This window comes from Pristiophorus japonicus, chromosome 6 (assembly GCF_044704955.1).
Source record: "Pristiophorus japonicus isolate sPriJap1 chromosome 6, sPriJap1.hap1, whole genome shotgun sequence".
NCBI lineage: Eukaryota > Metazoa > Chordata > Chondrichthyes > Pristiophoridae > Pristiophorus > Pristiophorus japonicus.
Window position 1 is genome coordinate 146,168,417 of NC_091982.1, and position 25,154 is coordinate 146,193,570.

General features: G+C 44.9%; 1 protein-coding gene across 1 annotated transcript in view; it reads right to left on the reverse strand.

The window, feature by feature from the left end:
- The window catches only part of LOC139265253 (UBX domain-containing protein 7-like), a 119,685-nt gene extending 97,458 nt beyond the window's left edge, over nucleotides 1-22,227 (reverse strand). The window contains exons 1-2 of the mRNA XM_070882192.1: nucleotides 22,129-22,227; nucleotides 2,739-2,886 (exon numbers count right to left, since the gene is read on the reverse strand). Of these exons, the coding sequence (XP_070738293.1) occupies nucleotides 2,739-2,886; nucleotides 22,129-22,207 (227 nt within the window). The 5' untranslated portion in view covers nucleotides 22,208-22,227. The remainder of the gene's footprint in view (nucleotides 1-2,738; nucleotides 2,887-22,128) is intronic.
- Nucleotides 22,228-25,154: the final 2,927 nt, after the last annotated feature.

The following is a 25,154-nucleotide window of genomic DNA, read 5'->3' on the forward strand; positions in this document are numbered from 1 at the left end:
AGTCTAACAAGGCAAGGTACGACATTGAAAAGTGTAGAGGAACAAAGGAACCTTGGAGTGCAGGTCCACAAATCCCTGAAGGTAGCAGGCCAGGTAGATAAGGTGATTAAGAAGATATATGGAATACTTGCCTTTATTAGTCGAGGCATGGAATATAAGAGCAAGGAGGTTATGCTTGAACTGTATAAAACACTGGTTCGGCCGCAGCTGGGGTACTGTGTGCAGTTCTGGTCACCACATTACAGGAAAGATGTGATTGCACTGGAAAGAATGCAGAGGAGATTTACAAGAATGTTACCTGGACTGGAGAATTTTTGTTATGAGGAAAGATTGGAGATGCTGGGTCTGATTTCTTTGGAACAGAGGAGGCTGAGGGGAGACCTGAGGTGTATAAGATTATATGGGGCCTGGATAAAGTGGATACGAAGGACCTGTTTCCCTTGGCAGAGGGATCAACAACCAGGGGACATAGATTTCAAGTAATTGGGGGGAGGTTTAGAGGAGATGAGGGGACATTTCTTCACTCAGAGGATAGTGGGGGTCTGGAACTCACTGCCTGAATGGATTGTAGAGGCAGAAACACTCACCTCATTTAAAAAAAATGCTTGGATGTGCATTTAGTGCCGTAAACTACAGGCCTACAGACCAAGAGTTGGAAAGTGGGATTAGGCTGGATAGCTCTTGGTCGGCCGGCACGGACACAATGTGCCGAAATGACCTCCTTCTGTGCTGTAAATTTGTACGATTCTATGAGTATAGGCCCAACCTGTTCAACCTTTCTTCAGAAGACAACCCCTTCATCTCAGGAATCAACCTCGTGTGCCTTCTCTGAACTGCCTCCTATGCAAGTATACCCCTCCTTAAATAAGGAGGCCAAAACTGTACACAGTACTCCAGGTGCGGTCTCACCAACGCAATTGTACAACCTGTACAATTGTAGCCGGACTTCCCTACTTTTATACTCCATCCCCCTTGCAATAAAGGCCAACATTCCATTTGCCTTCCTAATTACTTGCTGTACCTGTATACTAACATTTTATGTTTCATGTACAAGGACCCCAGATCCCTCTGTACCTCAGCATTTTGTAATCTCTCCCCATTTAAATAATAATTTGCTTTTTTATTTTTCTTACCAAAGTGGATAACCTCACATTTTCCCACATTATACTCCATCTGCCAGACGCTTTCCCATTCACTTTGCCTATCTATATCCCTTTGCAGATTTTTTGCATCCTCCATGCAATTTGCTTTCCACCTATCTTTGCACCATCAGTAAATTTGGCTACATTAATTGGAGGTAGGTAACATACCATTTGGGTCTCCTGATCATGCTGTCTATACCATATTACCATCACTCTCCTAGCCTCTCAGCTCAGTGGGTAGTCCCTTGCTCCACGGTGTCACATAGTTGCTCAGGTCCATCCTCCTGAGTCGCTTCACTATCCAGCACTACCTCTCTATTGGACAGTTCCAGTAATTTCGGGCTTCCATACACCAGTGTCTCCTTCTGCTATCCCTATGGTTGGTCACCCACTTCTCCCTTTCTACATTATTCCCATGTCCTGAACGGTCTAGCATTGCCTCTTGGATGACCACATTCTGCAGAGTACTATCCAGAAACACCACATCCTCTCTGATGCTGCAGAGTATGACCAATTATTCCTCGAGCACAGAGACACACTGCTCCAATCTTCTGAGAGGAGTACAAATGGGCAGCGCTAGAATACATCAAGAATCCGCAATGGCCCACATATTGTACTGCACACATGGTCCATTGCGATGCCTTTCTGCCAAATTTAATGAAATAAAGATAGCGTTGGCCTGAACTCCCACTAGCAAAGTCTTACAAGAGCAAACTCCTCTTGCCTCACTTCATACAAGTACTAATTGGGGGGTGGTGGTGGGGGGTATCCTGTCCAATGGCGCCTGAAGGGTGAACACTCTGGCTAAACACTTTTCTGGCCTATCAGTGTCTGCTGGCCTTTCACAGCTCAAATTTATATAATCTTAACGCACACAATAGCCCAACTTCCACAGGAACAAAACTGCCAAAGGACAGCTAATCAAACATCTTTTACAGCCAATTAATTACTTATTACTGCCTCAAACAGCTGCCTAGTGTTGAACAGCTAAAATGATGTAAATTAAAATACATTTAAACTAAGAACACAGTAAAATATATCAGTGAATATTTCAACACTTGGATTCTAATCACCACCGCCGAGATTAAATGCCACACTCTCCTGGTCTGCTTCACTCCATTGTCGGAGGTGCAGTCTTTCAAGTGAATCCTTAAACGAGGCCCCGCCTGCCTGTTCAGGTTGACATAAAAAGTTCCGACAATATTCTGAGAACCTCGGAGTTCTGATATCCCAGGCAGCAAACTTCGCTCAACCAATGCCACCAAAAACAGTTGAACTGGTAGTTTACCTCTTCTGTGGGACCTTTCTGTACACAAGCTGTATTTGCCTACGTAGCAATGACTACACTTCAAAACAAAAAAGTACTTCATTGTACGTGAAGTGTTTTGGGATGTCCCAAGGATGTGATTCATTTTATATAATGCTGTAAGTTCATTATTATGGCCTCAGTTGTGGCATGTGGGGGAGGCGGGGAGTGGGGGGGGGGGTGGAGGGTGGAGGGAAATTAAAGGAACTCTGCATGCCATGCCCAAGAACCTAAACAATAATTCAACTAAACAGATTATATCATATTTTTTTTAAAACACTAGAACATACTGTGGAGGCAGCCTACTCGCTGATGTTCCTGCTGTACTGGTACTGGGCTCTTCAGCTATTCCACCACCATCCAAGTACATCGTGACAGCCATCTCCAGATTGTTGCCGCATGCTTCTAATATGTGCTTCCCCACACTTTCACTGGCACCTAAATCACATAAAAACTTATTAGTGAACCCGAGGTACCCCCACAGCGCCCATCGTTGAATGGCATACATAACTGTTTAACTGCTTAAACATTTACAGGTCATCGGTTTACCCTATATAAATGTAAGTCACTTCATTTTAGTGTCATCACTATGTCATGGGTGTAGTGGTTAGCAATAAACTAGAGGGAAAAAAAGTACAAACCAGTGACATTCTTGATGAATTAAGAACCTTGTGCATCTCAAATTGCCACCTGGAGACCTGTACTCACCTCAGCATGCTGTACAGTTACATAGAATATACAGCATAAAAACAGGCCATTTGGCATAACTAGTCTGTGCTGATGTTCATACTCCACACGAGCTTCCTCCCATTCCATCAGCCTCATCTCAGCCTTTCAGCATATCTTTCTATTCCTTTTCTTTCATGTACTCGCCTAGTTTCCTTTTGAAAGCATCAAAGCTATTTGCCTCAACCACAAGAAATTCTTCCTTATTTCCCTATTGGATTTATTAGTCTTGTATATATGGCCTCTCGTTTTGGATTCCCCCACAAGTGGAAACATTCTCTCCACATCCAACCTGTCCAACCCATTCATGATTTTAAAGTCACCTCCAAGTCTTCTCTTTTCAAAAGAAAAATGTTCCAACTTGTGCAACCTTTCCCAACAGCTGTAATCTCTCAGTGCTGGCACCATCCTTGTAATTTTTTTGCACTTTCTCCAGTGCTTATATGTCCTTTTTATAGTATGGTCCAGAGCCATGCACAGTACTCGAAGTGCAGCCCGAGAAGAGTCCCATATAAGTTCAACAAAACTTCACTACTTTCGAATTTTATACCCCTAGAAATAAAACAGTGCTTCGTTAGCATTTTTAATTGCGTTGCTGACCTGCGATACTGCTTTTAATGATTTGTTTACTGTATCCCGGGATCCCTTTGCTCTTTTGCCCCATACAGTTTTTTTTTTTATTTTCTAAAAGGTGATATTTCTATTTTCCTACCAAAGTGAATCACCTCACATTTATCTGTGTTCGTTCATTTGTCACTTAACTACCCAGTCTGCAAGGTTTCTACTCTCTTCTCATAGAATGCATATGGGATTGTTTCTTAGAACAGTATGTTACAGAACCGACAAGGGAGCAAGCTATCTTAGATCTGGTCCTGTGTAATGAGACAGGAATAATAAACGATCTCCTTGTAAAAGATCCTCTCGGAATGAGTGATCACAGTATGGTTGAATTTGTAATACAGATCGAGGGTGAGGAAGTAGTGTCTCAAACGAGCGTACTATGCTTAAACAAAGCGGACTACAGTGGGATGAGGGCAGAATTGGCTAAAGTAGACTGGGAACACAGATTAAACGGTGGCACAATTAAGGAACAGTAGAGGACTTTTAAGGAGCTCTTTCATAGTGCTCAACAAAAATATATTCCAGTGAAAAAGGGCGGTAAGAGAAGGGATAACCAGCCGTGGATAACCAAGGAAATAAAGGAGAGTATCAAATTAAAAACCAATGCGTATAAGGTGGCCAAGGTTAGTGGGAAACTAGAAGATTGGGAAAATTTTAAACGACAGCAAAGAATGACTAAAGAAAGCAATAAAGAAAGGAAAGATAGATTACGAAAGTAAACTTGCGCAAAACATAAAAACAGATAGTAAAAGCTTTTACTGATATATAAAATGGAAAAGAGTGACTAAAGTAAATGTTGGTCCCTTAGAAGATGAGAAGGGGGATTTAATAATGGGAAATGTGGAAATGGCTGAGACCTTAAACAATTATTTTGCTTCGGTCTTCTTAGTGAAAGAGACAAAAACCATGCCAAAATTTGCTGGTCACGGGAATGTGGGAAGGGAGGACCTTGAGACAAGCACTATCACTAGGGGGGTAGTGCTGGACAGGCTAATGGGACTCAAGGTAGACAAGTCCCCTGGTCCTGATGAAATGCATCCCAGGGTATTAAAAGAGATGGCGGAAGTTATAGCAGATGCATTCGTTATAATCTACCAAAATTCTCTGGACTCTGGGGAGGTACCATCAGATTGGAAAGCGGCTAATGTAATGCCTCGGTTTAAAAAAGGGTGCAGACAAAAGACTGATAACTATAGGCCGGTTAGTTTAACATCTGTAGTGGGGAAAATGCTTGAAGCCATCATTAAGGAAGAAATAGCGGGACATCTAGATAGGAATAGTGCAATCAAGCAGACGCAACATGGATTCATGAAGGGGAAATCATGTTTAACTAATTTACTGGAATTCTTTGAGGATATAATGAGCATGGTGGATAGAGGTGTACCGATGGATGTGGTGTATTTAGATTTCCAAAAGGCATTCGATAAGGTGCCACACAAAAGGCTATTGCAGAAGATAAAGGTACGCAGAGTCAGAGGAAATGTATGAGCATGGATAGAAAATTGGCTGGCTGGCAGAAAGCAGAGAGTCGGGATAAATGGGTCCTTTTCGGGTTGGAAATCGGTGGTTAGTGGTGTGCCGCAGGGATCGGTGCTGGGACCACAACTGTTTACAATATACATAGATGACCTGGAAGAGGGGACAGAGTGTAGTGTAACAAAATTTGCAGATGACACAAAGATTAGTGGGAAAGCGAGTTGTGTAGAGGACACAGAGGCCGCAGAGAGATTTAGATAGGTTAACCGAATGGGCTAAGGTTTGGCAGATGGAATACAATGTCGGAAAATGTGAGGTCATCCACCTTGGGGGGAAAAAAAAACAGTAAAAGGGAATATTATTTGAATGGGGAGAAATTACAACATGCTGCAGTGCAGAGGGACCTGGGGGTCCTTGTGCATGAATCCCAAAAAGTTAGTTTGCAGGTGCAGTAGGTAACCAGGAAGGCGAATGGAATGTTGGCCTTCATTGCGAGAAGGATGGAGTACAAAAGCAAGGAGGTCCTGCTGCAACTGTACAAGGTATTGGTGAGGCCGCACCTAGAGTACTGCGTGCAGTTTTGGTCACCTTACTTCAGGAAAGATATACTAGCTTTGGAGGGGGTACAGAGACGATTCACTAGGCTGATTCCGGAGATGAGGAGGTTACCTTATGATGATAGATTGAGTAGACTGGGTCTTTACTCGGAGTTCAGAAGGATGAGAGGTGATTTAAAATAATGAAAGGGATAGACAGGATAGAGGCAGAGAGATTGTTTCCACTGGTCGGGGAGACTAGAACTAGGGGGCACAGCCTCAAAATACGGGGGTGCCAATTTAAAACCGAGTTGAGAAGGAATTTCTTCTCCCAGAGGGTTGTGAATCTGTGGAATTCTCTGCCCAAGGAAGCAGTTGAGGCTAGCTCATTGAATATATTCATATCACAGATAGATGGATTTTTAACCAATAAAGGAATTAAGGGTTATGGGGAGCGGGTGGGTAAGTGGAGCGGAGTCCACGGCCAGATCAGCCATGATCTTGTTGAATGGCGGAGCAGGCTCGAGGGGCTAAATGGCCTACTCCTGTTCCTAATTCTTATGTTCTTCTTGTATTATGCTGCATTCTTACTTGATGTTAGCTATACCACCCCCCCCAAGTTTGGTATCATCTGCAAATTTTGAAATTGAGTTACTTCTTCCCAAGTCCAAATAATTCATGTAAACTGGATCTTGATATCAAGTGTTGGCAAGGACCCTGCCGCTAAATCATAGAATCATACAGCACATAAGGCCACTCGGCCCATCGTGCCTGCTCTTTGAAAGAGCTATCCAATTAGTCCCACTCCCCAGAGTCTGCATTTTTCCCCTTTCAAGTATTGATCCAATTCCTTTTTGAAAGTTACTATTCAATCTGCTTCCATCGCCCTTTCAGGCAATGCTTTCCAGATCATAACCAGCTACGTTAAAATAATCTCCCCTCCCCTGGTTCTTTTGCCAACTACTTTAAATCTGCGCCCTCTGGTTACTGACCTTCTTTGCGGAAAAGGTTCGAGGCATGAATGGCCTACTCCTGTTCCTGTGTTTCAGTGGAAAAAGTTTCTCCTTATTTACTCTATCAAAACCCTTCATAATTTTGAACACCTCTATTAAATCTCCCCTTAAACTTCTCTGCTGCAAGAAGAATAATCCCAGCTTCTCTAGACTCACCATATAACTGAAGTCCGTCATCCTTGATACCATTCGAGTAAATCTCCTCTGCACCCTCTTCAAGGCCTTGACATCCTTTTTAAAGTGTGGTGCCCACAATTGGACAACACTCCAGTTGAAGTGCATTCTAATACATTGAAATAAAGCCTTGCTTTTTCCAAGTAGATTTTCCTCAATCCTGTCAGCTCTCTACCTTTACGACAAGTCGAGTACAATTATCTGCATTGAGAAATCTGGCCCAAAATCACTGTAATCACCTATGGTGCTGACTCCACACCAGTAGGTAGGTCTTCAACTCCCACAATGCAAAACTGGGAGTCAGATCAGTCAGCATTCTTCCCACGATGCATTTGTCAGCTTGAATTTTGCACACCCAATGGCGCAACATGCCAAATCTACCAATGGGAGAGTAGTACGGTGAATAGTGCTGGCTATACTGCTGGGCGTACCAAATTCAGACAAATTAACCTAGCAGCACTGGAAAAGAAACTTTTTCCACTCTTGGTCTCACACTGATTGGAGATCAAAGAGAAGACAGGGGATTAACACTGGAGTTAAGAGTTCAGCAGGAAACTGCCACATTATTGATGCAAGGGTATGTTTCTGAACATAGGTGTTGTATTGTAACTCTAGCAAATGCAGGCAACCTAACAGAATGGGGCACTGGTGCTGGGCGGAAGAAACATTCTTACATTGTAGCCTTAAGATAGTGGAATGTTTGCCAGTTCGTTGGCCTGGTAGAACTAGACTTCACTCGTGACACCACTGTACCTTTTAAATAAAATAGTAGTCCTCACTTATCGTCCCTAGCCCAAGGTCTCCTGGCAGAATTCCCCATTTGAGTAAGCAAACAGATGATCTGTGCCCGCCACATCTTTCATGGATAATATTGATCTGTGTTGATTCAGCTATCGATTCCCTCCCTGCGCCATGGAAAAGCACTTGGCATGTTCAATAAATGCCACAGCTACGATTAGCAATCTTGCCCTAAAGGGATGAGCCTATACCCAGTCAGTCTCCCCACACTAAGTGTGCATTATCCCCACATCACATGCGGCACAACATTCGAAGACAGGCCACGTCCATACCCAGGTGAATATACTCTAGGCTTACACAGCACACGAAAATGCTGCATTATATATAGCTAGCACAAGTAGTGCACAGAATGACGAATATTTCAGTACATGGCTGCTGTATTCATGCAGACTTCCACTTTATGAATATATCAATCTACATATGCATGCTGCTCTAGATAGACACAGAAGATACAATTGGCACTTTTTATAGTCAGTACATAGCAAGCCCAACAAGAGAGGGGGCGGTTCTGGACTTATAGTTTTAGGGAATGAAGCTGGGCAGGTGGAAGGTTATCAGCATTTTGGTGGTAGTGATCCTAATTCAGTTAGATTTAGGAGTTATGGATAAGGACAAAGATAGACCAGGAATAAAAGTTCTCAATTGGGAAAAAGCTAATTTTACTAAGCTGAGAAGTGATTTAGCCAAAGTGGACTGGAAAGAGCCACTTGAAGGTAAAACAGTATCAGAGCAGTGGGAGGCATTCAAGGAGGAGATAGTGAGGGTTCAAAGCAAGTATGATCACGTAAAGAAAAAGGGTGGGACTAACAAATTGAGAGCCCCCTGGATGTCAAGGGGCATATAGGGTAGGATAAAGAAAAAGGGAAGCTTTTTACAGATACCAAGTGCTCAATACTGCAGAAACCCTATAGAAAGTGCAGGGGTGAAATTAAAAAGGAAATTAGGAAAGCAAAGAGACGGTATGAAAAAATAATGGCAAGTAAAATCAAGGAAAACCCAAAGATATTTTATAAATACATTAAGAGCAAGAGAATAACTAAAGAAAGAGTAGGGCCTATTAGAGATCTAAAGGTAACCTGCGTGTGGAGTTTGATGATATGGGTATGGTTCTTAATGAATATTTTGCGTCTGTTTTCACAAAGGAGAGGAACGATGTAGACATAAGAAATAGGAGCAGGACTCGGTCATTCGGCCTCTCAAGCCTGCTCCGACATTCAATAAGATCATGGCTGATCTGATCATGGACTCAGCTCCACTTCCCTGCCCACTCCCCATAACCCTTTACTCCCTTATCACTCAAAAATCTGTCTATCTCTGCATTAAATATATTCAATGACCCAGCCTCCATAGCTCTCTGGGGCAGAGAATTCCACAGATTTACAACCCTCAGCAAAGAAATTTCTCCTCATCTCAGTTTTAAATGGCCGGCCCCTTATTCTAAGACTATGTCCCCTAGTTTTAGTTTCCTCTATGAGTGGAAATATCCTCTCTGTATCCACCTTGTCGAGCCCCCTCATTATCTTATAAGTTTCAATAAGATAACCTCTCATTCTTCTGAACTCCAATGAGTATAGGCCCAACCAACTCAACCTATCCTCATAAGTCAAGCCCCTCATCTCCAGAATCAACCTAGTGAACCTTCTCTGAACAGCCTCCAATGAAAGTATATCCTTCCTTGACCCTGGGCCCTCGGCTCTTCTGGGCGCAGGGGCAGCACGGGCCAGCCCACACTACGATATGTGTGCACACTAGGTCCGTGCAGCAGAGCAGGTCTCCAGCCATCCTGGTTCAACCCTTGCCACTGGATAAAGGCCGAGCTCTGTCAAGCCCGTAAAGTGACTGATGTGCAACGGTCACCACACGTTAAAAAAAGTTCACGCACAGCCATCTTTCACCACCTCAATTGGAGTACAGGACTGGAACATCAGGTCCTTCATTGAAACATCCGTGAACTCTTGTGGGAGCAAGTCATCCTCGTTCGAGGGACCGCCTATGATGATCCTTCCTTAAATTAGAGACCAAACTGTACGCACTACTCCAGGTGCGGCCTCACCAATACCCTGTAGAGTTGTAGCAGGACTTCTCTGCTTTTATACTCTATCCCCCCCTTGCAATAAAGGCCAACATTCCATTTGCTATATCATCTTTTTAATTGTGTGTTTCATGCACAAGGACCCCTAGGTCCCTCTGCACTACAGCACTTGCACATTTTCTCACATTATACTCCATCTGCCAAATTTTTGCCACTCGCTTAGCCTGCCTATATCCCTTTGCAGATTTGTTGTGTCCTCCTCACAATTTGCTTTCCCACCCATTTTTGTATCAGCAAACTTGGCTACATTACACTCAGTCCCTTCATCCAAATTAATATAGATTGTAAATAGTTGAGGACCCAGCACCGATCCCTGCGGCACCCCACGAGCCACCGTTTCCCAACCGGAAAATGACCCAATAGTCCTGACTCTTTGTTTCCTGTTAGCCAGCCAATCCTCTATCCATGCCAATATATTACCCCCAACCCCATGAGCTTTTATCTTGTGCAGTAACCTCTTATGAGGCACCTTATCGAATATCTTTTGGAAATCCAAATACACTACATCCACTGGTTCCCCCTTATCCACCCTGCTCGTTACATCCTCAAAGAACTCTAGCAAATTTGTCAAACATGATTTCCCTTTCATAGAACCATGCTGACTCTGCGTGATTAAATCATGCTTTTCCAAATGTCCCACTATTGCTTCCTTAATAACGGACTTCAGCATTTTCCCAACGACAGATGTTAGGCTAACTGATTTATAGTTTTTTGCTTTTTATGTGCCTCCTTTTTTAAATAGGGCGTTACATTTGCGGTTTTCAAATCCACTGGGAATTTTGGTAGTTAACAACCAATGCATCCACTATCTCTGCTGCCACTTCTTTTAAGACCCGAGGATGTAAGCCATCAGGTCCAAGGGACTTGTCTGCCTTTAGTCCCATTATTTTACCTAGTACTACTTCATTAGTGATAGTGATTGTATTAAGTTCCTCCCTCCCTCGAGCCCCTTGATTATCCACTATTGGGATGTTTTTAGTGTCTCCTACCGTGAAGACCGATACAAAATGTTTGCTCAATGTCTCTGCCATTTCCCTGCTCTCCATTATTAATTCCCCAGTCTCATCCTCCAGGGGACCAACATTTACTTTAGCCACTCTTTTCCTTTTTATGTACCTGTAGAAACTCTTACTATCTGTTTTTATATTTTGTGCTAGTTTACTTTCATAATCTAGCTTACATAGAAACTTAGAAAATAGATGCAGGAGTAGGCCATTCAGCCCTTCGAGCCTGCACCACCATTCAATAAGATTATTGCTGATCATTCCCTCAGTACCCCTTTCCTGCTTTCTCTCCATACCCCTTGATCCCTTTAGCCGCAAGGGCTACATCTAACTCCCTCTTGAATATATCCAAAGATAAACAACTCTCTGCGGCAGGGAATTCCACAGGTTAACAACTCTGAGTGAAGAAGTTTCTCCTCATCTCAGTCCTAAATGGCTTGCCTCTTATCCTAGGATTATGTCCCCTGGTTCTGGACTTCCCCAACATCGGAAACATTCTTCCCGCATCTAACCTGTCCAGTCCTGTCAGAATCTTGTATGTTTCTATGAGAACCCCTCTCATCCTTCTAAACTCGTGTATAAAGGCCCAGTTGATCCAGTCTCTCCTCATATGTCAGTCCAGCCATCCCTGGAATCAGTCTGGTGAACCTGCGATGCACTCCCTCAATAGCAAGAACGTCCTTCCTCAGATTAGGAGACCAAAACTCAACACAATATTCCAGGTGAGGCCTCACCAAGGCCCTGTACAAATGCAGCAAGACTTCCCTGCTCCTATACTCAAATCCCCTTGCTATGAAGGCCAACATACCATTTGCCTTCTTCACCGCCTGCTGTACCTGCATGCTAACCTTCAATGACTGATGAACCAGGACACCCAGGTCTCGCTGCACCTCCCCTTTTCCTAATCTGTCGCCATTCAGATAATATTCTGCCTTTGTGTTTTTTCCCCCAAAGTAGATAATCTCACATTTATCCACATTATACTGCATCTGCCATGTATTTGCCCACTCGCCTAACCTGTCCAAATCACCCTGCAGCCTCTTAGCATCCTCCTCACAGCTCACACCGCCACCCAGTTTAGTGTCATCTGCAAACTTGGAGATATTACACTCAATTCCATCATCTAAATCATTAATATATATTGTAAAGAGCTGGGGTCCCAGCACTGAGCCCTGCGGCACTCCACTAGTCACTGCCTGCCATTCTGAAAATGATCCGTTAATCCCGACTCTCTGCTTCCTGTCTGCCAACCAGTTCTCTATCCACGTCAGTATATTACTCCCAATACCATGTGCTTTGGTTTTGCACACCAATTTCTTGTGTGGGACCTTGTCAAAAGCCTTTTGAAAGTCCAAATACACCACATCCACTGGTTCTCCCCTGTCCACTCGACAAGTTACAACCTCAAAAAATTCCAGAAGATCTGTCAAGCATGATTTCCCCTTCATAAATCCATGCTGATTTGGACCAATCCTATCACTGCTTTCCAAATGTGCTGCTATTTCATCCTTAATGATTGATTCCAACATTTTCCCCACTACTGATGTCAGGCTAACCGGTCTATAATTACCCGTTTTCTCTCTCCCTCCTTTTTTTAAAAAGTGGTGTTCCATTAGCTACCCTCCAGTCCATAGGAACTGATCCAGAGTCGATAGACTGTTGGAAAATTACCAATTACCACTATTTCTAGGGCCACTTCCTTAAGTACTCTGGGATGTAGACTATCAGGCCCTGGGGATTTATCAGTCTTCAATCCAGTCAATTTCCCTAACACAATTTCCCACCTAATAAGGATATCCTTCAGTTCCTCCTTCTCACTAGACCTTCGGTCCCCTAGTACATCCGGAAGGTTATTTGTGTCTTCCTTTGTGAAGACAGAACCAAATTACTTATTGAATTGGTCTGCCATTTCTTTGTTCCCCATTATAAATTCACCCGAATCCGACTGCAAGGGACCTACGTTTGTCTTCACTAATCTTTTTCTCTTCACATATCTATAGAAGCTTTTGCAGTCATTTCTTATGTTCCCAGCAAGCTTCCTCTCATACTCTATTTTCCCCTTCTTAATTAAACCCTTTATCCTCCTCTGCTGTATTCTAAATTTCTCCCAGTCCTCCGGTTTGCTGCTTTTTCGGGCTAATTTGTATGCCTCTTCCTTGGATTTAACGTTATCCTTAATTTCCCTTGTTAGCCACGGCTGAGCCACCTTCCCCGTTTTATTTTTACTCTAGCCAGGGATGTACAATTGTTGAAGTTTGTCCATATGATCCTTAAAGGTTTGCCATTGCCTATCCACCGTCAACCCTTTAAGTATCATTTGCCAGTCTAATCTAGCCAATTCGCGCCTCATACCATCAAAGTTACCTTTCCTTAAGTTCAGGACCCTAGTTTCTGAATTAACTTTGTCACTCTCCATCTTAATAAAGAATTCTACCATATTATGGTCACTCTTCCCCAGGGGACCTCGCACAACAAGATTGCTAATTCGTCCCTTCTCATTACACATCACCCAGTCTAGAATGGTCAGTTCTCTGGTTGGTTCCTCGACATATTGGTCTCGAAAACCATCTCTAATACACTCCAGGAAATCCTCCTCCACCGCATTGGGTTAGGTTAGCCCAATCAATATGTAGATTAAAATCTTCCCTCTCAATCATTTTTTTTTTTTTAAAGCCGTTCACTGCTGGCTTTTAAAAATTTCCCAATCCTCTGGCCTCCCACTAGTCTTGGCCACATTGTATGCCTTTGTTTTCAATTTGATACCCTCCCTTATTTCCTTAGTTAGCCACGGATGGGAATCCCTTCTTTTACAGTCTTTCCTTCTGATTGGGATATAATTTTGTTGCGAGTTAAGAAATATCTCCTTGGCTGCCACTGCTCATCAACCGTCCCATATTTTAATCTATTTTCCCAGTCTACTTTTGCCAACTCTGCCCTCATACCTTTGTAGGCTCCTTTATTTAAGCTTGGGACACTGCTTTGAGAACTAACTTTCTCTCCCTCCAACTGAATTTGAAATTCAGCCATATTAGGGTCACTCATTCCTAGAGGATCATTTACTACGAGATCATTTATTAATCCTGCCTCATTACACAGTACTAGATCTAAGATCGCCTGCTTCCTGGTTGGTTCCGCAACGTACTGTTCAAGGAAACTATCCCTGATACACTCTATGAACTCCTCCTCAAGGCTAGCCTGACCAATTTGCTTTGTCCAATCAATATGAAGGTTAAATTCGCCCATGATTATTGCCGTTCCTTTTTTCTTTACAAGCCTCCATTATTTCTTGATTTATACTCCGTCCAATCGTGTAGCTACTGTTAGGGGGCCTATAGACTACGCCCACCAGCGACTTTTTACCTTTATTATTCCTTATCTCCACCCAAACTGATTCAACCTCTTGATCCTCTGAGCCAATATCATTTCTCACTAACGCACTGATCCCTTCCTTTATTAACAGTGCTACCTCACCTTCTTTTCCTTTCTGTCTGTCCTTCCGAATTGTCAAATACCCCTGAATATTTAGTTTCCAGTCCTGGTCACCTTGCAACCACGTCTCTGTAATGGCGATCAGATCATACCCATTTGTATCTATTTGTGCTGTCAAATCACCTATTCTGTTACGAATGCTACGTGCATTTAGACAAAGAGCTTTTAAATTTGTTTTTTTAACCTCTTTTCCTGCTTGTTTCCTCTGTCCTTCAAACTCACTTTCTACGTTTTTGCTTTCTAATTCCAGCTTTACTCCCCTCCCTACTGAATCTATTCTCAGGTTCCCATCCCCCTGCCAAGCTAGTTTAAACTCTCCCCAACAGCACTAGTAAACCCCCACCCCCAGCGAGGATATTGGACCCGGCTCTGTTCAGGTGCAACCCGTCCGGCTTGTACGGTTCCCACCGCCCCCAGAAGCGGTCCCAATGCCTCAGGAATCGAAAGCCCTCGCTCCTGCATCATCTCTCCAGCCACACATTCAGCTGCTCTATCCTCCTGTTTCTGTACTCACTAGCTCGTAGCACCGGGAGTAATCCGGAGATTACTACCTTTGAGGTCCTGCTTTTTAATCTCTAACCCAGCTCCCTAAACTCTGCCTGCAGGACCTCATCCCTCTTTCTACCTGTGTCATTGGTCCCGATATGGACCACAACATTGCAATCAGGGAGGAGGAGTGTGAAATATTAGATGAAATAAACATAGTGAGGGGAAGTATTGAGGGATTTAGCATCTTTGAATGTGGATAAACCCCCAGGCATGGATGAAATGTATCCCAGGTTGTTAAGAAAAGCAAGAGAGGAAATAGCAGAGGTTCTCACCATCATTTTCCAATCCTGTCTGGCGCCACAGGACTGGAGGGCTGTAATATTGTCCAATTTTTAAAATGGGAGGAAGGGATAGACCGAGTAATTACAGGCCAGTCAGCCTAACCTTGGTTGTGGGAAAATTACTGGAAAATATTCTGAGGGACAGAAAGACACGGATTAATCACGGACAGTCAGCACAGATTTGTTAAGGGAAGGTCGTATCTACTAACTTGATTGAATTTTTTGAGCAGGTAACAAGGAGGGTCGATGAGGGTAGTGTGTTTGATGTAGTCTATGTGGATTTTAACAAGGCTTTTGATAAGGTCCCACATGACAGACTGGTCACGAAAGTAAAAGCCCATGCGATCCAAGGCAAAGTGACAAGTTAGATTCAAAATTGGCTGAGAGGCAGGAAGCAAAGGGTAATGGTCAACGGGTGTTTTTGTGACTGGAAGGCTGTTTCTAGTAGGGTTCCACAGGAATCAGTACTAGATCCCTTGCTTTTTGTGATTTATATCAATGATTTAGACCTGAATGTAGGGGATATGATTAAGAAGTTTGCAAATGATACAAAAATTGGCCATGTGGTTGATAAAGAAGAAGAAAGCTGTGGACTGCAGGAAGATATCAATGGACTAATCAGTGGGCAGAACAGTGGCAAATGGAATTCAATCCGATAAGTGTGAGGTAATGCATTTGGGGAGGGCTAACAAGGCAAGGGAATACACAATTTGTGGGGGGGGGGGGGGAGAAAAGAGAGTCGTGTAGGTCGGGGGGGGGGGGGGGAGGAAAAAAAAAGAGAGTCGTGGAGGTCGGGTCGACGGGTGGGAGGAGCCTTATCCACGCAGCCCCAGTGAGGCCATTCGGCCAGGGCTTGGGGCTGCGTGCTTCGGGCCCCTCCCACAGTTTTGGGCGCCTGGAGCTACTGCACATGCGCGCCCACTGTAGCGCGCATGTGCAGAGGTCCCGGCACTGTTTTCAGCGCAGGGACCTGGCTCCGCCACCCACAGCTCGTGCTGCGCCGCGCCCAGCTCCAGAGGACCCGCAGGGAGCCGGAGAATAGGTACTTTTTTTTAGGCGCACTTTCTGGCGCGAAAAACGGTCGTCCAGGTCCGGGCTGCGCCATTTTAGGCGCGGCCCGAAACTTGGGCCCATAGAAAATAGGTGCAGGAGAAGGCCATTCGGCCCTTTGAGCCTGCACCAACATTCAATATGATCATGGCTGATTATGCAACTTCAGTACACCATTCCTGCTCTCTCTCCATACCCCTTGATCCCTTTAGCCGTAAGGGCCACATCTAACCCCTATTTGAATATATCTAACAAACTGGCCTCAACAACTTTCTGTGGTAGAGAATTCCATAGGTTCACAATTCTCCGAGTGAAGAAGTTTCTCCTCATCTCGGTCCTAAATGGCTTACCCCTTATCCTTAGACTGTGACCCGATTCTGGACTTCCCCAACATCGGGAACATTCTTCCTGCATCTAACCTTTCCAATCCCGTCAGAATTTTATATGCTTCTATGAGAACCCCTCACATTCTTCTAAATTCCAATGAATATAAGCCTAGTCGATCCAGTCTTTCTTCATATGTCAGTCCTGTCATCCCGGGAATCAGTCTGGTGAACCTTCGCTGCACTCCCTCAATAGCAAGAATGTCCTTCCTCAGATTAGGAGACCCAAAACTGTACACAATATTCAAGGTATGGCCTCACCAAGGCCCTGCACAACTGCAGTAAGATCACCCTGCTCCTATACTCAAATCCCCTAGCTATGAAGGCCAACATGCCATTTGCCTTCTTCACTCCCTGCTGTACCTGCATGCCAACTTTCAATGACTGATGTACCATGACACCCAGGTCTCGTTGCACTTCTCCTTTTCCTAATCTGTCACCTTGCGGTTCACCACTAGTCACTGCCTGCCATTCTGAAAAGGACCCATTTATTCCTACTCTTTGCTTCCTGTCTGCCAACCAGTTCTCTATCCACATCAATACATTACCCCCAATACCATGAGCTTTAATTTTGCACATTAATCTCGTGTGGGACCTTGTCAAAAGCCTTTTGAAAGTCGAAATACACCACATCCACTGGTTCTCCCTTGTCCACTCTACTAGTTACATCCTCAAAAAATTCTAGAAGATTTGTCAAGTATGATTTCCCATTCATAAATCCATGCTGACTTGGACCAATCCTGTCACTGCTTTCCAAATGTGCTGCTATTACATCTTTAATAACTGATTCCAATATTTTCCCCACTACTGATGTCAGGCTATAATTCCCTGCTTCCTCTCCCTCCTTTTTAAAAAGTGGGGTTACATTAGCTACCCTCCAATCCATAGGAACTGATCCAGAGTCTATAGAATGTTGGAAAATGACCACCAATGCATCCACTATTTCTTGGGCCACTTCCTTAAGTACTCTGGGATGCAGACTATCAGGCCCTGGGGATTTATCAGCCTTCAATCTCATCAATTTTCCTAACACAATTTCCTGACTAATAAGGATTTCCTTCAGTTCCTCGGTCCCCTAGTATTTCCGGAAGGTTATTTGCGTCTCCCTTAGTGAAGACAGAACCAAAGTATTTGTTCAATTGGTCTGCCATTTCTTTGTTCCCCATTATAAATTCACCTGATTCTGACTGCAAGGGACATACATTTGTCTTCACTAATTTTTTTCTCTTCACATATCTATAGAAGCTTTTGCAGACAGTTTTATGTTCCCGGCAAGCTTCCTCTCATACTCTATTTTCTCCCTCCTAATTAAATCCTTTGCCCTCCTCTGCTGAAATCTAAATTTCTCCCAGTCTTCAGGTTTGCTGCTTTTTCTGGCCAATTTATATGCCTCTTCCTTGGATTTAACACTATCCCTAATTTCCCTCGTTAGCCACGGTTGAGCCACCTTCCCAGTTTTATTTTTACGCCAGACAGTGATGTATAATTGTTGAAGTTCATCCATGTGATCTTTAAATGTCTGCCATTGCCCACTCACTTAGCCCGTCTATGTCCTTTTGCAGATTTTTGTGTTCTCCTCACACGTTGCTTTTCCTCTCATCTTTGTATCATCGGTAAACTTGGCTACATTATACTCAGTCCCTTCCTCCACTGTCAACCCTTTAGGTATCATTCGCCAGTCTATTCTAGCCAATTCACATCTCATACCATCAGAATACCATCTCTGAATTAACTGTGTCACCCTCCAGCTTAATGAAGAATTCTACCATATTATGGTCACTCTTCCCCAAGGGGCTTCGCACAACAAGATTGCTAATGAATCCTCTCATTACACAACACCCAGTCTAGGATGGCCAGCTCTCTCGTTGGTTCCTCAACATATTGGTGTAGAAAACCATCCTTTATACACTCCAGGAATTCCTCCTCCACCGTATTGCTACCCGTTTGGTTAGCCCAATCTATATGTAGATTAAAGTCACCCATGATAACTGCTGTACCTTTATTGCACGCATCCCTAATTTCCTGTTTGATGCCATCCCCAACCTCACTACTACTGTTTGGTGGTCTGTGCACAACTCCCACTAGCGTTTTCTGCCCTTTGGTGTTCCGCAGCTCTACCCATACAAATTCCACATCATCCAAGGTAATGCCCTTCCTTACTATCGCGTTAATCTCCTCTTTAACCAGTAACGCTACCACATCTCCTTTTCCTTTCTCTCTATCCTTCCTGAATATTGAATACCCCTGGATGTTGAGTTCCCAACCTTGGTCACCCTGGAGCCATGTCTCCGTAATCCCAATTACATCATATCAGTTAACAGCTATCTGCACAGTTAATTAATCCACCTTATTACGAATGGTCCTCGCATTGAGATTCAGAGCCTTCAGGCTTATTTTTTTAACACTCTTTGTCCTTTTAGAATTATGTTGTAACGTGGCCCTTTTTGATTTTTGTCTTTGATTTCTCTGCCCTCCACTTTTCCTTATCTCCTTTCTACCTTTTGCTTCTTCCCCCATTTTATTTTCCCCTGTCTCCCTGCATAGATTCCCATCCCCCTGCCATATTAGTTTAAACCCTCCCCAACAGCACTAGCAAACACTTCCCCTCGGACATTGGTTCCGGTCCTGCCCAAGTGCAGACCGATAGATGAATTAATGGCACAAATAGAGATAAACGGGTTTGATCTGGTAGCCATTTCTGAGACGTGGTTGCAGTGTGAATAAGGTTGGGAACTAAATATTTCAGGGTACTTCACTTTCAGAAAAGATAGGCAACCCTGATAATAAAGGATGAGATAAAGGCAGTAGGGAGAATGGATCTCAGAAAATCAGGATGTCGAATCAGTATGTATGGAGCCAAGAAATAACAATGGTGGAGTAATTTATCAGCCCCCCCCAACTGTAAAAATAGTGTTGGACAGAGTATACATCAGGAAATTAGAGGAGCATGTAATAAGAGTACTGCAGTAATCGTAGGGGGACTTTAATCTTCATATAGACTGGGCTAACCGAATTGGGAAAAGTAGCTTAGAGGATGAGTTCATTTGAGACAGTTTGAGAACGCTCCTATTTTTAAAAAGAGGCAGACAAAAAGCAGGAAACTATAGACCAGTTAGTCTAACATCTGTGGTTGGGAAGATGTTCGAGTCCATTATTAAAGAAGCAGTAGCAGGACATTTGTAAAAGCAAAATTTGGTCAGGCAGAGCCAGCATGGATTTATGAAGGGGAAGTCATGTTTGACAAATTTGCTGGAATTCTTTGAGGATGTAACGAACAGGGTGGATAAAGGGGAACCAGTGGATGTGGTGTATTTGGACTTCCAGAAGGCATTTGACAAGGTGCAACATAAAAGGTTACGGCACAAGATAAAAGTTCACGGTGTTGGGGGTAATATATTAGCATGGATAGAGGATTGGCTAACTAACAGAGAGTCGGAATAAATGGTTCATTCTCGGGTTGGCAATCAGTAACCAGTGGGGTGCCGCAGGGATCAGTGCTGGGACCCCAACTATTTACAATCTATATTAACGACTTGGAGGAAGGGACTGTGTGTAACGTAGCCAAGTTTGCCGATGATACAAAGATGGAAGGAAAAGCAATATGTGAGGAGAACACAAAAATCTGCAAAAGGACATAGACAGGCTAAGTGAGTGGGCAAAAATTTGGTAGATGGAGTATAATGTGGGAAAGTGTGAGGTCATGCACTTTGGCAGGAAAAATCAAAGAGCAAGTTATTATTTAAATGGAGAAAGATTGCAAAGTGCTGCAGTACAATGGGTCCTGGGGGTACTTGTGCATGAAACACAAAAGGTTAGAATGCAGGTACAGAAAGTGATCAGGAATGCCAATGGAATCTTGGCCTTTATTGCAAAGTGGATGGAGTATAAAAGCAGGGATGTCTTGCTACAGTTATACAGGGTATTGATAAGGCCACATCTGGAATACTGCGTGCAGTTTTAGTTTCAGTTTCCATATTTACGAAAGGATATACTTGCTTTGGAGGCAGTTCAGAGAAAGTTCACACGGTTGATTCCAGGGATGAGGGGGTTGAATTATGAGGAAAGGTTGAGTAGGTTGGGCTCTATTCATTGGAATTCAGAAGAATGAGAGATGATCTTATCGAAATGTATAAGATGATGAGGGGGCTTGACAAGGTGGATGTAGAGAGGATGTTTCCACTGATGGGGGAGACTAGAACTAGAGGGCATGATCTTAGAATAAGGGGCCGCCCATTTAAAACTGAGATGAGGAGAAATTTCTTCTCTCAGGAGGGTTGTGGATCTGTGGAATTCGTTGCCTCAGACAGCTGTGGAAGCTGAGACATTGAATAGATCAGCCTCCCCCCCCGGACTGGCTTTAGAAAAGGCCTCCCACCACGCGCACGAGTGGGGTTAGATCAGTCATCGACCTGCCCCCACCACACCCCAGTTTTTTAAACTATAAGGGAATAAGGGGTTATGGAGTGCGGTCAGGGAAGTGACCTGAATCCATGATCGGATCAGCCATGATCGTAGTAAATATCGGAGCAGGCTCGAGGAGCCATATGGCTTATTCCTATTTCTTATGACTGTACTAACCCCACATGGGGAACAGTACTAAGTCCACGCTGGGGTACGGGAGGAGAGACTCTACTAACCCCACACGTGGGAGGATGGACGGAGACAGGATTCTACTAGCCCCACTGGGATGTTGGGGGGGGTGGGGGTGGAGAAGAGAACAGGACCTAATCTAAACCCACACAAGGCCGGGGGGGGGGGGGGGCTGATCTAATCCCACTCTGGGAGGGGGTGGGGGCTGATCTAAACCCACTCTGGGAAGGGGTGGGGGGTGGGAGCTGATCTAAATCCACTCTGGGGGGGGGGGGGGGGGCTGATCTAATCCCACTCTGGGAGGGGGTGGGGGCTGATCTAAACCCACTCTGGGAGGGGGTGGGGGGTGGGAGCTGATCTAAACCCACTCTGGGAGGGGGGGGTGGGGGCTGATCTAAATCCACTCTGGATGGGGGGGGGGCTGATCTAAATCCACTCTGGGGGTGGGGGGCGGATCTAAATCCACTTTTGGGGTGGGGGGGCTGATCTAAAGCCACTCTGGTGGTGGGAGTGCTGATCTAAACCCGCTCTTGGGGAGGGGGAGGCTGATCTAAACCCGCTCTGGGGGTGGGGGGGGAAAGAAAAGAGAAGAGGACTGCACTACCTGCCAGGCGGAGGCTCTCAGGGGAGGAGGGAGACATTAACCCCACACAGTGCCAGCCGGGACGGGCCGTTTCCGAACACCGCCCTCCCCCACTTCCCCCTCCATCCCTCCTGCAGCAGCAGTCCTTGCCGGGACTGTGGCCCAAAACCCGCCGCCCGCGGCGCTGCCCTCGGCCTGCCTGCCCCATCCCTGCGGGTTTGATTGTTCACCTCCCCCCCCCCCTCTCGCCCCCTCCCAGCGGGCCCGGGCCCAGCGCCCGGCCTCCTCCCCTGCCCAGCTCCCTCAGGGGTTTACCTGTAATGGCTGTAAACTGCCGAATTAACCCCTGCAGCGCCGACCCGGCCGACCCCGCTCCATCACCAACCGCCGCCATCTTACAGCGAGCGCCCGCGCAGGCGCACTCCCCTCCGACAAACACGACCTCTCACCCCGGCTGCTGGCTTGACATCAGCCGCTCGCGTCCCATTGGCTGGGCCAGCGAGCGGCAACCGCCAGCCAGCTCGAGAGAGCCGGCCGCGGTGCACCTCGGGAGTCACTGGACAGGACAGCCCCGCGCTTGCGCACTCGCGATTTGTGTTCCTTTGAGCCCTTCCAACGCCATCTTTGTTCAAGGCAGCAACATCCGTTTGGAGGAGGAGCGCTCTCGCATTGTTTGCCAATCAGCCGTGATTTTTGACGAGCTGTTCGCCATGACGTCATCACGTTCAGAGCGATACAGAATGCCTGTTACATGTGCAGCCAATCAGGGCGCTTTGTTTTACAATTTGCAACATACAAAAGTGTTGGGATTGACCAACGGGGTCAGACATGCTGGGTGCAACCTATTGTCTTGAGCAGAGTATTTCATTAAATACTTGGATCGAGACATTTGAAGCAATTATGTTCAGATTTTTAACAATTCATTTCAATATTTAGGACTTTTGAAGAAGGTTGGAAAAGTATATTTATTTTGGTCAACTCTAATTCCAATTTGTTCCAATCCCATTGCAACATTTAAGCGTCTCTAAAACAAGTTACTGAGGAATTCACACCTCAATGTCAGAGTCCCCACTGGAATCCAGATACGCCAACTCAGAAATTTAACCAGCAGCTTGAAAAATGCTGATAAACAACTGACAAAGACAAAATCAGCCCTGAAAAAAGATGTATGGCCTGTGCCACTGATTTACAGTGACTGAATAAGTTAAGTCCTGCTGTTATCAGTGTTTTGGTGATTGGATCACATTCTGTAAAGTGGTCTTTTTTTTGTGCCTTATCTAGCGTATGACATGAAAAGTGCAGGGACACATAAATTTGCTATAATTTAAGGTGCAGGTGTATCCTTATTACCAGACCGCCATGGTGGCGCTGTGGCTCTCATCAGCAAATCACATCTTAGTCTGTCTCCTGTCGAAATCTCGACCTCCGATAAATGACTCAGACACCTTCAGCTCCAGCAGAACTTTCTTTAATTTACTTGCTAGCAAGGGAAAGGTCACACTCAGTCAATGGCTAAGTGAACACCTCCGAAATGGTACAGTTTCATGAGATATTTATACAGTAAAACCTAAGTTATGGCCTCTCCCTGTGTATTGGCTCTGTCTCGCAGTCAGTGAATACAGATAAAGAGTTAATTACTACATCCTTGTCCTGACGTGTTTTCCAGATATTTCCTTTTGTCAGGGTTTTTAGTTGGCCAGCCGGCCATTACTCCATGAGAGTGAGGTAATGAGCTATTATCTGTCTTGCATTGTGTCAGGATTGTCCAGTTTCCTGGTCAGTTATCTTTTTGCATCAAATGGATGAGGTCTCTACAAGAGATAATGGCTGGTGGTTTGAGTACTTCGAAAAGGGTGGGGTGGCGTGGAATTGGTGTCGTATAGACAATAGGAGAGCATCATGGGGGGGGGGGGGCGGGGTACTTGTCTCAGCATGACTTGTCTCCTAGCTGTCTGATGACCATCAGCCCTTTCAAGCCAGGTTTAGCTGTTTATGCAAGCCGACTGCTTTATGCAGAAATTTCCGGAAGGACCAGGACTCCATTTTGTTATATATTAAAAAGGGCACATAAATACCGTGTGGTATCAGCTTAGATAGAAATACATTTCCACACTCCCTACTCTTCTGGCACTTTCTCCTTCTTTGAGCATCTCACCCTATTCCACCCCTCTCACTTCTCATTTAAAATTCTCCTCCTCCACCTCCCAAGTAACATAAAATTGTTATTACCGATATTTGTTCACTACTTTCCTCCCTCAGCCTCTGTACCGAACGACTTCTCATCCTCGCTGATTTCAACCTCCATCTCAATTCAACATGCTCTCTCTCCTCTGAGTTCACTAGCTTTCTATTCTCCCTCAATCTCTCCCTCCATGTAAACTCCCCAAACCATATTTACGCCCACCCCGTCGACCTTGCCATCTCTCGTGGCCTCGCTACTCCCATCGTGTCAATCGCAGATAAGGCCATCTCTGACTATTTCCTCGTATCGCTCTCCACCCAAATCCCCCTTCTACCCCGCCCCCAACCCTACCTCCTTCTGTGTCCGCCCCTGGAAAAAACTCTCTCCCAACTTTCTTACAACTCTACTTATGAACTCCCTTTCCTCTCCAAAGTCCTTGAACGTGTTGCAGCCTCCCAAATTCCTGCCCATCAACCCGCAATTCCATGTTTGAATCCCTCCAATCCGGTTTCGCGCCTTTCACAGGACCGAAACGGCTCTCATCAAAGTCACGAATTACATCTTTCGTGACTGTGACAAAGGCAAACTATCACTCCTCATCCTTCTTGACTTGGTCTGCAGCCTTTGACACGGTTGACCACTCTATCCTTCTCCAACGCCTCTTCACCGTCGTCCAGCTGGGTGGGACTGCACTTGCCTGGTTCCATTCTTATGTATCCAATCGTAGCCAGAGAATCACCTGTAACGGCTTCTCTTCCCACCCCTGCATCATTACCTCTGGTGTCCCCCAAAGATCTATCCTTGGCCCGCCCCCATTCCTCATCTATATGTTGCCCCTTGGCGACACCATCCGAAAACATTACGTCAGTTTCCACATGTACGTTGATGACACCTAGCTCTACCTCACCACCACTTCCCTTGACCCCTCCACGGTCTCTAAATTGTCAGAGTGCTTCTCCGACATCCAGTTCTGGATGAGCCGAAATTTGCTCCACTTGAATATTGGGAAGACCGAAGCCATTGTTTTTAGTCCCCGCCACAAATTCCATTCCCTAGCCACTGACTCCATTCCTCTCCCCAACTTGTGTCTGAGGCTGAATCACACTGTTCGCTACCTTGGTGTCCTATTTGGCCCTGAAATGAGCTATCGCCCACATAT